This window comes from Festucalex cinctus, chromosome 20 (assembly GCF_051991245.1).
Source record: "Festucalex cinctus isolate MCC-2025b chromosome 20, RoL_Fcin_1.0, whole genome shotgun sequence".
NCBI lineage: Eukaryota > Metazoa > Chordata > Actinopteri > Syngnathiformes > Syngnathidae > Festucalex > Festucalex cinctus.
The window spans coordinates 8016475-8030690 of record NC_135430.1 but is presented as its reverse complement, the minus strand read 5'-3'; the positions used below and the strand labels follow the sequence as shown (position 1 = coordinate 8030690).

The 14216-nt window shown below is 40.4% G+C and overlaps 1 protein-coding gene across 2 annotated transcripts in view; it reads left to right on the top strand.

Moving 5' to 3' along the window:
* The window catches only part of LOC144009368 (cadherin-7-like), a 185605-nt gene that overhangs the window by 134050 nt on the left and 37339 nt on the right, over positions 1–14216 (top strand). For both annotated transcript variants that reach the window (XM_077509080.1, XM_077509081.1), the window contains 3 exons: positions 7070–7237; positions 11552–11739; positions 13917–14170. In XM_077509080.1, coding sequence (XP_077365206.1) covers positions 7070–7237; positions 11552–11739; positions 13917–14170 — 610 coding nt within the window. The remainder of the gene's footprint in view (positions 1–7069; positions 7238–11551; positions 11740–13916; positions 14171–14216) is intronic.

Sequence of the window (14216 nt, the reverse complement as noted above, 5' to 3'; positions counted from 1 at the left end):
ATGGGAAAGTGGTGTAACAGACACCTGAGACTTCCTTTTTCCTGCCCGGCTGTGTTGCAAAACAAAAACGTAGTCAGAGCAAAACTGTTTTCTCAATAAGTGGCTGGAAAAGGAGAAGAAATCGACTTAGTGGTATTAAATCTCGAGCTCCGTCTGTGATGTGCCAATTTGGCAGCCATTGTGTGATCGGGCTTCTATTTGCTCTGACAACACAGATAAGATTTCCCACAACTCGCGCAGGAACAGGCTAATTTGATGAATGCTCTCATGTAACCATCCATCAACTTGGTCTCGTGCTTGTCTTCGTTGAGGTGTTGGGTGCACTTGAGTCGATCCCAGACGAGAGGCGGGGTACACCCAGGACGAGTCCAAAAGCAAGAAAGAAAGTAACAAACCAAAATTCATACTGGATTCAGCATAGCTGAAGAAATGATCCAACAAAGACTGAAATTCCGGGCCTTGTCCGTGACCTTTTTGTCATCCAGCCTGGGCTAACCTTTTGGTTAATTTCTCGTCTATGACTAAACATCTTTATATGTCACATTTCTATTGACGTTCCATAGTCTCCGGTTTACCAAATCGCTGTAGTCACCTCCCCCCCCCCCCCCCGTGCTTGTACGGGGGGCTTAAGCCTGGGATATAAAACATATCTGTTATCTCCCACGTGGACAAGATTGCTTCCCGGTCTCGTTACGCCAAGCAATCACTGGCCGTTAAATCTTGGCAATGATCCACTGCCTGCTATGAGTAAAGAATGGACTAATCCGTATGAAAAATGTGTCACCGGCGCGATTACCGACAGGACCCAGCTTGACCCACAGGTGGCAGGTCAGGGATGCTCACAATTGATTGTTGCCATCATGCAATTCAGCCATAGGGACAGGCGAATAAACGCACTAATGCAGAAATTGTGGTCAAAAGCAGAGGGCCAGGTAATCAGCCACGGGGACAGGCAAACAAGATATAACTGAACTCGAGAACTCTAGAACGTAATTAACTCATTTACTCCCAAGAACGTATAAATACGTTCTATTTTATACGTTTAAGTGGCCCAAAGACGTATTTATACGTTTTGTTTTGTTTTTTTAATGCTAGAGCATACCTGAGGCTTTGATGCACCCTCTCAACTGCAAAGAACGGTTGAAGTAATGGTAGTTATTACACAAACGGCCAGCAGGTGGCAGCAGCGTAAAGGAGATCAAACAGCACCACGTTGAAAATAAAAGCTCAATTACTTACAATTCTAAATAGATTTGTGAATAATGATGAAACTTTGCTACGTTCTAATGCTAATTCTTGCAAAACGGAAACAAATACAAATAGACTATTTTTCTTGATGAAAGAAGAGACTTTAATATTTCTTTTGGTAGGTTCCATAATTTTATCGCAATAGAACACAAAATCAGTCAAAATCCAGTAAAACAGTGAAGGAAATTGCTTCTGTGAAAATGGCTGGGAGTGAATGAGTTAAATGCAACAATTTCCCAATTAAAAAATAAAAATAAAAAAAATGCTATGTTAGTTGTAATTAGCCGGTACAAACATTTAACTCAACACTAATTAGTCTGACATTTTCATGAGAAATGAAGAGTTTACTCAGGCAACAAATCATAGGAAGATCAGAAGTCTTGAGCAGAAAAAAATAACAAAGGTGAAAACTTGAGGTTGAGATTTCTCTGGTAATTATGGACAATAATAATACACCACGAAGGATCAATGAACACAACATGTCCAAGCCAACCCTGTTGTGATCAAAAATCTGATTTGCAATTTTTTATTTTTTATTTTTAAATGTGATCCTAATTGGGATTCGCTGGTACGCATGTGCAACTTTTGGTGTATGAGGACATGGGCTAATTAGTCTGACATTTTCTTGCCAAATTATCTTTTCTTACAAACATAAATGGGCACAATTTATTTCCACTGGTCTGGCAATTCCAACATTAAATAGTTATTTCTTTTTTTTTTCTTTTTTTTTTTAAAAAGACCAATTTTGACTCTGCAGGCTGGTTTGGAAGTTTCCAGCAGACATGTCGTGCCAACTTTGTTCCAAGTTAACTCCATGAAGATTAGGTCAACACATCCCAACATTCCCCTCAGTAACTAAAACACTCATAAAGTAACTTCTGGAAAGCCATAAAAGTCTTGTAACAACTCCAGGCAGGACGCCCCAACTTACAACTTACAGTCCCATCCTTCCTTTTTTTATTTTTTATTTTATTTTAAACGGAGAACAGCAGAAGAAGTCAAGGCATTAGCACTCGTATAACGCGCCGCGCTATCATGATAGCCAATCAGCTTCTTCCTGGGTGGAAAGAGAGCCAAGCTTTAATCAGTGGCGGTCGGCCGGCGAGGAAGCCCGGAATGTTTGGCGCCGGCCCAAACGCAGTGTCTGGGTGCACATTAAAACGTGTGTGCGCGTATGTGTGCGTGCGTGTGCTCGCGCAAGCTTGACAAGTTAATAAAGCAAGCGATTGTCCTCCAGAAAGAGAGTTAAGAAGCTACGCCGAGAAATTTTTTCCCCCCACAACCCTCACGGGCCACTTCATTAGGTACACCTCAGAACACCCCATACAAGACGCTTATTTAAAAAAAAAAAAAAAAAAAAAAAAAGTAGATCTGATTGATGACACTGTCAGAGAGGTTTTAATTTAACAATATTCTTTATTGTTGTAGTGGGCTTCATGTTGATGTTTGGAATTAAAGCAAAACAAAGGAAGAAAATGAGAAAGTATCTGAACAGGCTAGTCGCAACCCCCCCGTTTCCAATGGCAAATCCTCGCAATGATCATAAAACTTTGACACACTCATTATATGGTGTCATAAAAAAAAAAGAAAGGCGTTAGAAATTTCTGCCCATCTGTCTGCTACACCTGTTTCAACTCGGGGCTCATTTGCGTGAGTTCCCAGGTAGGAACGAGCCCTGAAAACGGCGGTTTCAAACCAAAACGGCCGACTTCCTGTTCAGTTTGGAGATGGGGTCCTTGAGAGTTTTTTGTGCATGTTTTTATCATAGGCACGTCCACCAAATTTCATATCACTGAAGGAAACTTAACTTTCAAGGAAGCCCGTCAGTTTGTTTGGTGTTCCTAATAAAGTGGCCGCTACCGCTAATTAAACACTCTCATGCAGACTACTGAGATGTGTTCGTAAAAAGTGCAAAGAAATATTTTGCCCTTAAATTAATGCTCTTAAACGCACAACTGAAATGCTCCCACGCGCACTAATGTAATCCTCTCACATACACTACTGAATTTTTTTTGTACATATACTACTGAAACACTCTCACATATGCTTCTGACATCCCCCCCCCCCCCCCCCCCCCCCCGCCCTCATATAAACTACCGGATAAAAAACTCTCATTCACAATACTGACTGAGATGCTCTCACACACATAACAAAAAAATTTTCACTCACATTCAACAAAGGAAATACTCTCACACCAAAACAACTGATTTCCCCCCATCCATTCGCACACACTTCTGAAAAGCTTTCATAGACACTATTGAAACATTCTCACACATTATTGAAATTCTCTCCTACACTTGACAGTCTGAGATGATCTCACACACACACTACTGAAACACTCTCTCTCTCACACTCACACAACTGATTTTTTTCCCCATCCACACACACTTCTGAAAAGCTTTCATAGAAACTATTGAAACATTCTCACACATTATTGAAATTCCCTCTTACACTTGACTGAGATGCTCTCATACACTCAATACTGAAACACTCTCACACACACTAGTGAAAAGTTCTCATGTTGTCACACACTACTGACACTCACACAAGCTACTGAAATGCTTTCATACACACTACTAAAAGACACATCATGAAATGCTTTCCTACACATCACCGAAATGCTCTCATGCACACTACTCAATTACTCTCACACACTCTCCCTGAAATCTTCTCCCTATGGGAGGATTTCAATCGTGTTTTGTGAGTGTGAGAGAATTTCAGTTGTGTGTTGGAGGCAATCCTTCATTACGTCCCTGATGGCTCCTCGAACAAACATATGTTTTATCAAATTAATGTGCTTTCTTTGCAAATATTCACGCCACTCTTTGAAGTGATGCAAGAATGTTTATTCAAGAAAAAAATAGAAATAAGCAGAGGAACTCTGCTGAAACGTCGGCAGTTTGGCTCGGCGCTCTCGTCCTTGTCACGGCGGCCTCATTAGCCGCGGCTACAAACATGAAAAATATACACTTGCCATAATATTAGGCTTCTTCCTCTACTTTGAGGGCATCACACACACACGCAAGGCACACTGTGTTTCTTTTATGGATGTAGTTTTAATTCATGAAGTGTTGACAGCCACTGCAATGCAGGGACTTTGTACACCCCCACCAGTCAGGCAGATGCTTGACAACAAAAGATTCCACTAAGGTTCGCTGTGAACATTCCACAGCCTGCGAGTCGAAGGCGACCTAATGAGTACAAAGGCCACAACGTTGAGGGCACCCGAATATCGTGTCACAAGTTTGGCCATTAGGGAACTTTTCCATGTTTTGGGGTCACTTTTGGAGCATTGTTAAGCTTCTCCACTTCCACAGATGTTCTCTCTTAAGGCTGCCAAATGTTTGTTCCTTCTTGTTGTTGTTTTTCCATACTGAGACCTTTTGATGTGACATTTGAACCTTCAGAGCTGCCACAGACGTGTAAGAGCACCTTCAACACAGCAACACAGGAAGGGATAAATAAAACTCTGCAGATTAGCTAGGCCTTCTGCTATCGGGGCTCCTTTAAGCAAAAGGACAAGCTGTAGAATTCTGCCAAATTGGCAAAATGGCCGACTTCCTGTTCAGTTTCAGCCATGGTTCCTTGAAGAAGGTAAAAATGTCTACCCAGTTTTGTGGCAACTGGTCAAACTGCTTTCTGGGGATATTTTTTTCCCCCTATATAAAGCCCTGGAATGCCCCCAAAATGTCTGCTTCAAACCAAAATGGCAGACTTCCTGTTGCATTTCAGCCATGGATCCATGAGACTTTTTTTATGTGACAAATTTCATTTGGATCAGTTAAATTGGTTGTGAAATACAAAATTTTAATTTTCACCAGGATACGTGCGTTTGAAGAAACCCCCGCCCCCCACCCCCAACAAATAATTTATTAATCGAAAACTTGTCGGTGATTTGGGCCGAATGTTCAGATTGTTAACCATTATCAGCTACTCAGGCAGAGTTTTAAATGACATTAGCTTATTTGTAACTTCGGTTCGTGTAAAAAATGAGTAGCATTGAAACTAAATACTCAGTCACATGACAAACAACAAGGAAAACAACAAAGGAAAAACAATCACTAGCTTGTTGCTAGCTAGCTTGCTAATATTCAATCGTAGCAGAGACCTTAGTGGAACTGCAGTTTCTGGTCATTCTGCATTGTTTTCATCACATCCATTCTGATGATTTTGTTGTCATCTGCCACATGTGCCATGTTTGCAATAGCTATTTAATCAACGATGGATTCTTTAATTTCATTAGCGGCGCTGCTAATTGCGTGTCTTAAAAACAACACCGTTAATTGGGTATTCCACACAACTATGTTCAACGAGCAGCATTTTCTCCTGGCTTTGCATTGCACGTCGCGTCTCTTGAAGATTACGAGAAATGCGCCTTTTGATCTGCTCCATCAAACCGCCGAGCGTCTGAGAAATGACAAAGTAATCTCCCCCCGCATTCCGCGGGAATCTTTAATAAGTGTCGTTTAATGAACGAACGGCAAGTCATTAACTTTGAAAGCAACAGTGATTGCTTTTGAAGGATTAGCACACTTTCTCTGCATTTTCAAACGCCCGGCGCTTAATTTATCGGGAAATATTGTGGAGATAACGTTTAGATTGCAGAAAATGAGGCGTTCATCAAAAATGATGCAGGAGGTCCTTTTAGTGTGGCGGCCAGACAGTTACATGCCGGTTATCTGATACACATGTTGACAATTTGTCACTTGATGGCAATGGCAGAACGTGAATGTTTGGCCCGGCAACGAAAATGTCACTTCTCATATGGTCACTCTGCCCGCATGTTCACGTTTCACATTTCATCTCAGACCTTACGTCCTATTAAAAGCAGAGGATGAAAAAAGTACTCACAATCTCTACTTAAGTTAACGTATTGTGAATATTTTGCCACCTCAAAAGTACTCCCAAAATTGTTTGTACTTTTGCCACATCTACTTGTGACTGGGAAAAAAGTAATCAAAAAACAATTGATTGCAATTTGTAGTTATTTGCAAGTACTTGAGTAGAAGTACTTAAGTACAAATCACGAGCACTTTTGCAACCTCCGATTTTGTCACTACCTGGGGACAAGTATTCAAGGAATAAGTGCTCACAATTTGTACCTATTTCAAAGTACTTGAGTAGAAATTAGTGTTGTTCTGATACTGTTTTTTGGCCCCCGATACCGATTCCGATACCCAGCTTTGCAGTATCGGCCGATGCCGATAGCATACGATACCTAAGGTTTTTTTTTCTCAACATAAAAAAGCTGTCCTGCCATTGGTTCAGAGCATTCAAGGGCCAATAGGATTTCTTAGATCGGCATGCACTGAACATGTCACACATCAGTGAATGTCGTGCACCAGCAAGACATAAGATGCTGCATCCAAAGTCCTATATTAATGTTGGAAATAATGGTATCGGCATGTTACTTTTAAGTACTCACCGATACCGACACCACTGTTTTAATGCAGTATCGGGGCCTCTGCCGATACCAAAATCGGTATCGGAACAATACTAGTAGAAATAGTGGAGTACAAGTTTTGAGTACTTTTGCCACCTCTGTTTGCGCCTGGGGAAACGAGCTCAAGGAACAATTGATTGTAGTTATTTTTAAGTACTTGAGTAGAAGTACTTAAGTACAAATTATGAGTACTTTTGCAACATCTGATTTTGTTACTGTGGAAAAAAGTACAAGAAAAAGCTGGGAAGTTCAAGAAAAAGTACTCACAATTTGTACTTAGGTACAAGTACTTAAGCCAAGTCAAGTCATCTTTATTTATATAATAAAACCGAATTTTTGTGGCCACGGTAATGAAAAGTTGTTTGGTGTCCCTTTCAGGTGTGATCAGAACGGCTTTGCCCAACATGGACCGCGAGACCCGGGACCAGTACGTGCTGGTCATCCAGGCCAAAGACATGGTGGGCCAGATGGGCGGCCTCTCGGGCACCACGTCCGTCACCGTCACGCTCACCGACGTCAACGACAACCCGCCTCGCTTCCCTCACAGTAAGTTACATCTCCGCCCATAATAAAGTCGGTCAAAAAACTCCTGAAGACTGGAATCCATCCATCCATCCAACCATCCATCCATGGATACTTGCATCATAGGCAACGATTTGGAGCATTTAGCCGTCAATATAAGACAGTTATTGATTTATGGTAGCAATATAGCATGCATTTCTCTATGGATAAAAGCCAAAAAAAGTGTCACGAAAGAGACCCTCTAAGCTGTTTTTTCCCCTTTAAATTTTATGTTGATTGAAATAATGTGCAATAAATAAAGTGATGAAGTGCACTCGAGATAAGCTGAGTGGCGAGACGTTGACGCAAAAAGCTCTTTTTGACACTTAAAAGTGCCACTTTACATAATTGCTACCTTTTGTTTCCGATACTTTTAAGTACATTTGCCTCACCGGGTCTACTTTTGGCCTTAAACAGAATATGGTCTGATTTATTGATGCACACATTTCTTTCGTTTTTTTTTTTTTTTGCTCTCCTTCTTGTTGTTGGCATCCGTCCATTTTAAACTCAGCAAGGGATTAACTATGCTTGTAGATACACAAATAGGATTCTTTTGGGGATCAAGATTGTATAACAATCAGTGAAGGGGCCTGTAAAATAAAAAACAACCTTCGCTAAGCGCATCGCAGCAAGAAAAAAAAAAAAACAATTACCACATAACTTGGTGGAAGGCTCGAATAGGTACCAAAGAATGAATCACATTTTTGATAAATTAAATGTTTGTAATCTCAGTCCTAAATATGAGTTTGTTTGTACATTACGTTAATCTTTTTTGTTAAATCGTGTTTCTGTTAGTTTGCTAGCTCTTCAGTTTGTTGGTTAGTCTGTTAGTTGTTTCGTTTGTCTGTGAACAAATTAGTTCACTAGTTAGTTTCATTAGTTTGTAAGTTAGCTGGCTAATTATAGTTGTTTTTCTTTTATTCGTAACTTAGTTATCATGTATTTGTATGTTAATTAGTTTATTCATCTGTGTGCTAGCTTAGCTTGTCTTGTCTTAGCTTAGCTTAGCTTAGTTTGCTAATTTGTTAATTTGCACTTTCACTACCTGGTTTCTTTGTTTTGTCTAGTTGGTACAATGCTTCACTTTTGCATTTATAAGTATTTTAGGTAATCCAACCCGGCTAGAACTCATTTGTTTTATCTTGTTTTTGTTAATATTGACAAACAAACGACACATTGCTTTTGTTACCAATTGGAGGTTCAGTTATTGCCTCGTCTGCAAAAGTACGCAAAGTTTAAGGTATTGACGCACTTTTTATATTGAAGACTTCAATGAAGAGAAAAAAATAAGATAAACATTTTAAAAATATTATTTTCAGTATCAGAGATAGCGGCCCAGTATTTCTTTTGGTACGCTACCAAATCTTGCAGCATCACACGGCACCACTTCACTCTGCTGATCTGCTAACCGCTAACTACCTCACTTTGTTCCTGCCTTCAACTAGCAGCAAATTAAAACGCAAGGTGTGCAACCTCCCCGCTTCAATCCTCATCACAACCCCGGAAAGCTTTGAAGCTTTGGCGTCGGATAACTGGGATCAATCCGATTCCATTTTTTTTTTTTTTTTTTGTCGTTTTTGTTGTTGTGGGTTTATATTTCCTGGCGTGCTAATGGCTTCCTGGCTCAGCTTCAGGATTCAAAGACGTCTGGGGCATCTTGTGATAATCCAACGCGCCAGCAATCAGTTTACCACCAACAGCCCCGCCGCCCTGTGGCTCGACGCTCTCGGACTGCCGCACGCCAGCCAATCAATTTGCTGCCTCCCGGGAAGAGACGGCGCACGGAGACGCTAAAGTTTGCACAACAACTTATCAATGAGGCTTAAATCCCGGACCCGGCTGTCTCTCCGAGGTGATAAACTCTCGAGGAAGTTCTTCGGTTTTACTGTCGGAGACCTCGCCGGGTTGGGCTCGCAATAGATAGGCCAAAAGTTCTTAACTGGGACTCGCCTCAGAAATTCAAACTAAAATGGCCACTTTCCTGATCTTGACCTTGAGATTTTTTCATGCAGTTTGGAAAAAGTGTGAAACGCCTGAGTAAGTTTTGGGTTGAGTTGTGTTCCGGAAGATTAAAATACATCAATTTTCCTGAGGATACACTCTCTAGCAAAGCAATTTTGACTTTTTGGGCACAACAAAGGAAATTCATTCATCAGAAGAAGAGTAAACAGAGTGACAGGAAATTCAGGCTATGGTCTATCTACATCAGACAATTTTCCATCTGGGATAGCTGCCTCCGTTTGGGGCTCCTTTTGATGAATTCCTTAGACGTTTTCCAAACTATGAGGAATTTACGATTGGAATTCGGCCAAAGAACTTGTTCCGTTTGGAAAATCAGTCTTTAAGACTTTTACATGCGTTCATATTGTCAATGAAACTGGTGTCGTCGGGTTAATTATTTTTTATTTTTTCAAACTTTCCTTGCTTGGTCAGGGCTCACACTTCATTAAGGAGCATTAGAGACTGGTAGTGGTCCTCAGAAGGAACCTGGACACACTGGTTGGTGGAGGAAAGGTGGAAAAGGTGGAGGCGCAAATTGGAATTTTTTTTTCCCCCCGCCCGCTCGCCTTATACAGAGCCACTATTCCACGGCAAATTAAAAAGCCATTATACAGATTACATGGCAGCAAACAATGTGGGGCAGATTAGCATTTAGAAGGCCGTCGGAGGGGCATACTGTCAGGAACACAGAAAGGTCTCGTAATGAGCTCTGTCACGCCGATTGGGGGGAGATTATGATTATGAATATGATTCTCTTCTTTATTCTTGCGAGACTACTTTAAATCCGGGAGGGTCGGACAAAAGCTCGGGGAAACACAATGGAGAGCCGCCGACTAATAGAATCTTGTCAAGTGGATGCTTGGATCCGACTGGACCAAAAGGACACAATGGAGTTGAACTTCCATTTACGGACCAACGAGTTCAACCACGCAGTTTGTACCTGCAGCGTAGTTACGGATCCTAAAATGCTGGCCTGTACTGTTAATAAAATCAAGAAATTTGCAATTACATCTTTCGTTTGACTTTTGAAACGATGAAATTGATCTGATATCTGTGATATTTAACTTTAACCCGTTGGCAGTATTGTGACCCATTTTGGGCTATTTGTTGGTTCTGACCAAGTCATTCATTTCAAAATAAGATCTGGCCTACGGGCAACAATACGGACTCTGTTGTGTGTGTGTGTGTGTGTGTGTGTGTGTGTGTGTGTGTGTAGGTGTGCGTGTGTGTGTGTGTGTGTGTGGGTTTGTGTGTGTGTGTGTGTGTGTGTATATATATATATATATATATATATATATATATATATATATATATATATATATATATATATATATATATATATATATATATATATATATATATATATATATATATTAGGGGTGTTAAAAATCGATTCGGCAATATATCACGATATTACAGAGCGCAATTCTCGAATCGGCTGAATGCGGCTGAATTGATATTTAAACTTAATTTTTTTAATGGAAATATTCAACAAAACATCTTACTTAGCATGGAAGAATTGGGTAAAAAAAATCACAATAATTGACTTATACTGGTAGATTCATATCGGTATTAATCAGCATCGAATCGAATCGTGACCTATGAATAATAATACGAATTGAATCGCCAGGTACTAGGCATTTCACACCCCTTTTATATATATATATATATATATATATATATATATATATATATATATATATATATATAAATTTTCTGCTGCAGTGTTTATACAGCAGCAGTACAGCCAACATATTGACTGTAATGACAAATTGATGAATTTATTGGGAACCATTAGAGCGCGTTTCAAAGCTTTGTATCAAAAAAGAAAACATTACCTGCTGTAATAGCTCGTCTGTAGATGAGACTAGCAAAACCTTTGAGCTCAGGTGCTTAGATTTATGAAAGGGACAGGTTTTTGTAGCGTATCACTGAACGCTCATTCATGTGGAAATGTGTTCTTTTTTTTTTTTTTTTTTTTCCCCAAAAGCTTCTAAGCAGCTGATTAGCGGTTTTGGTTCAGAATTGTGACTCCACACACAGACGATTGTGTAAATAACATCTTGTCACCACGGCAACCAAGATGCTTTTAATATTTACCGCCTACATAAATAAACAAATGGCCCCAATTACTCTGTTTATCGGCCTCGGCTTAAGTCTAAAGCATCTTTTCCTTCCGGTGAATAAATTTGGTCGGGCGCTGATTCCCAGAAAAAAATCAGAGTTTCTGCCTCACCACCCCTGGTAGCCTAATGAGCTAACTTCCTGTCCTGCCTTGCGTCTGTCCTTTCTTGCCAGAGGTCAACCAGTACACCGTCCTGGAGTCGCTTCCCGTGCGGTCGGTGGTGGCTCGGATCAAGGCAGCCGACGCCGACGTAGGCCCCAACGCCGAGATGGACTACAGGATCATGGACGGCGACGGGCCCGGCGTCTTCAACATCACCACTGACGAGAACACGCAGGAAGGAGTCCTCCTCCTTTTAAAGGTAAATAAAAGTCAACAAAATAATAAAAGCAAACCCCCAGGAGACCTGACAGCACAAAACAATACATTCAGCATCATACAGTATAGTGGACCCTCCAAAGTGGTACACAATCTGCTTTGTAATGCAGTTCACCACATTGTTCCCATACAAATTCAGAGTGTTGTTTTCATGTATTCTGTGGTTGTTTACTTTTGCTAGCTAGCTAGTAGTTTCCATCACTCTACTCGACTCTACATTTATAGAACAATTTAAAACAACTGTTTTCTTAAGATACGATACTGCCCAGGGGCAGCAGATACGATGAAAACAGTAGAGGGCTCAGAATTGAACCCTGTGGAACACCATAACAAATTTGTCCGACCACTTTCTTTTTTTGCTGGATGTAATCAGTATGAAGGGAGGATTGCAAAAAAATAAAAAATAAATAAATAAATCACACGACATAACCTCACAACATCCAGAAAGTTGACTACTGAGCGCACCAAATTCCCTGCAGCACAGATGTTGTCATTTTGTAATTTTGTAATTTATAAATGTCATTATAATTAATCACCCAAATTGTTTGACAAATGTGTTTTGTGTTCTGTTAGTTACAATAAATTAAAATGAAATCAATTATTTAGAGGGATACTTCATTTATTTAGCCATTTTTTGGCAGTCAAACATGAATATTTTGCCTATAATAAATTTTATATTTTCATTATTTTTCATGTACAATTAGTACCTTTAAAAATACATTTTGCAACTTGCTGACGACTGAAAATGACATCACAAGGGCTCAGGTAACCAATCACAGCTCAGCTTGTGACTGTCGCATGACCAAACCTAGAAAACAGGTGAGCTGTGATTGGTTACCTGAGCCCTTGTGATGTCATTTTCTGTCGACAGCAAGTTGCAAAATGTGTTTTTAAAGGTACTAATTGTACATGAAAAATAATGAAAGTAATTACAAATTAATTACAGACAAAATGTTAACTTTTTATTGCTATAATGGGCTATATAAGTGAAGTATCCCTTTAATGCTATTGATTCATTTGCTCCCAAAAACGTATAAGAACGTTCTATTTCAAATATTGCCATGGTCCCAAAAATGTATATTTGTTTTTATCTTTTTTTTTTTTTTTTTTTTTTTTTTTTTTTAAATGCAAGAGCATACAGAATGCTTTGATGCAGCCTGTGACCTGAAGAGGTGGCTTAAAGCAATGGTGGTTATTACAAAAAACGACCAGCAGGTGGCAGCAGAGTATAAGAGATCAACCAGGGCTGTGTTACAACAAGCTCTTTTCCCCACTGTTTTAACTATATTTGTGAATAATGATGAAACGTTGCTATATTGTAATGATAAATGCTGCAAAACGGAAACAGATACAATCATACTTTTTTTTTTTCCCCTGAATAAACATTTATTTAAAGGTTTCATTTATTCAAAAATAATTCCTGTGCAAAACTGTCCAAACAAAAATAATGTATACTGAGTTAATGAATTAAAAATACATTACAAAATGAATAAACACATTTTGACTAACCAATGTCCGGACATAATTATGCAAGAAATATTCCAAGAGTCTTGATAAGTGAACGTTTGTTTGTCTGTCATCACTGAATGCTCACTCATTTGCAAATGTTTCATTTTAAAAGCTTCTGCAGCTGGTTGGTTGTTTCGGTCCAAAAGTGGTCAGTTCCAAACAGACTTAATTGTGTAAATAACACTGTGCCACCATGGCAACCGATGCTTTAGATATTTACCGCCTCCATTAAAAAAAATAAAACAAAAACGAAAAACAGGAAACGGGCCCTAATCGTCTGTTTTGGTCGACCTCGGCTAAATTCCAAAGCCTCTTAAATTGTCTCCAGGCCGACGTGACATTCGGACGGCGGCGAGCGGTGACATGCGGACCAATTGGATCTTTTTTTGTCTGATTTGTCGTTGCAAGGCAATTACACGGACGGGGCCGATGAAAGTGTCAAATCGATGTCGTGGCGCGCTTTATTAAACAGCGCAATGAGCGGCTCAATAACGCCAAAGCGAAAATGACAACATCTTCCAGGCCCGTTTGCGTACGCGCCGCTCGATAAATATCGCCCTCGCTATAGATGATGATGACAATCCATCAAGAAAAGTCTTTGCGCTAACTTTGTAGTACTAAATCCTTCGTTCCAATGCCCCCTTTTGTCAGCCTCTGGACTTTGAAAGCAAGAGCAGCTTCTCTCTGCGGGTGGAGGCCACCAACAGGAACATCGACTCCAACTTCCTCAACTTGGGCCCGTTCAGCGACACCACCTCGCTCAAGGTGACGGTGGAGGACGTGGACGAGGTGCCCGTCTTCGCCGCGCCGCTCAGCAGGATGTCCGTCTCCGAGGACGCCCGGGTTGGCACGTCCATCGGGAGGGTGTCGGCGCACGACCCCGACACCTCCAACAGCGCCATCAGGTACTGACCTCGACTGACTGCCTTCTTTGTACATAATCAGTGATTC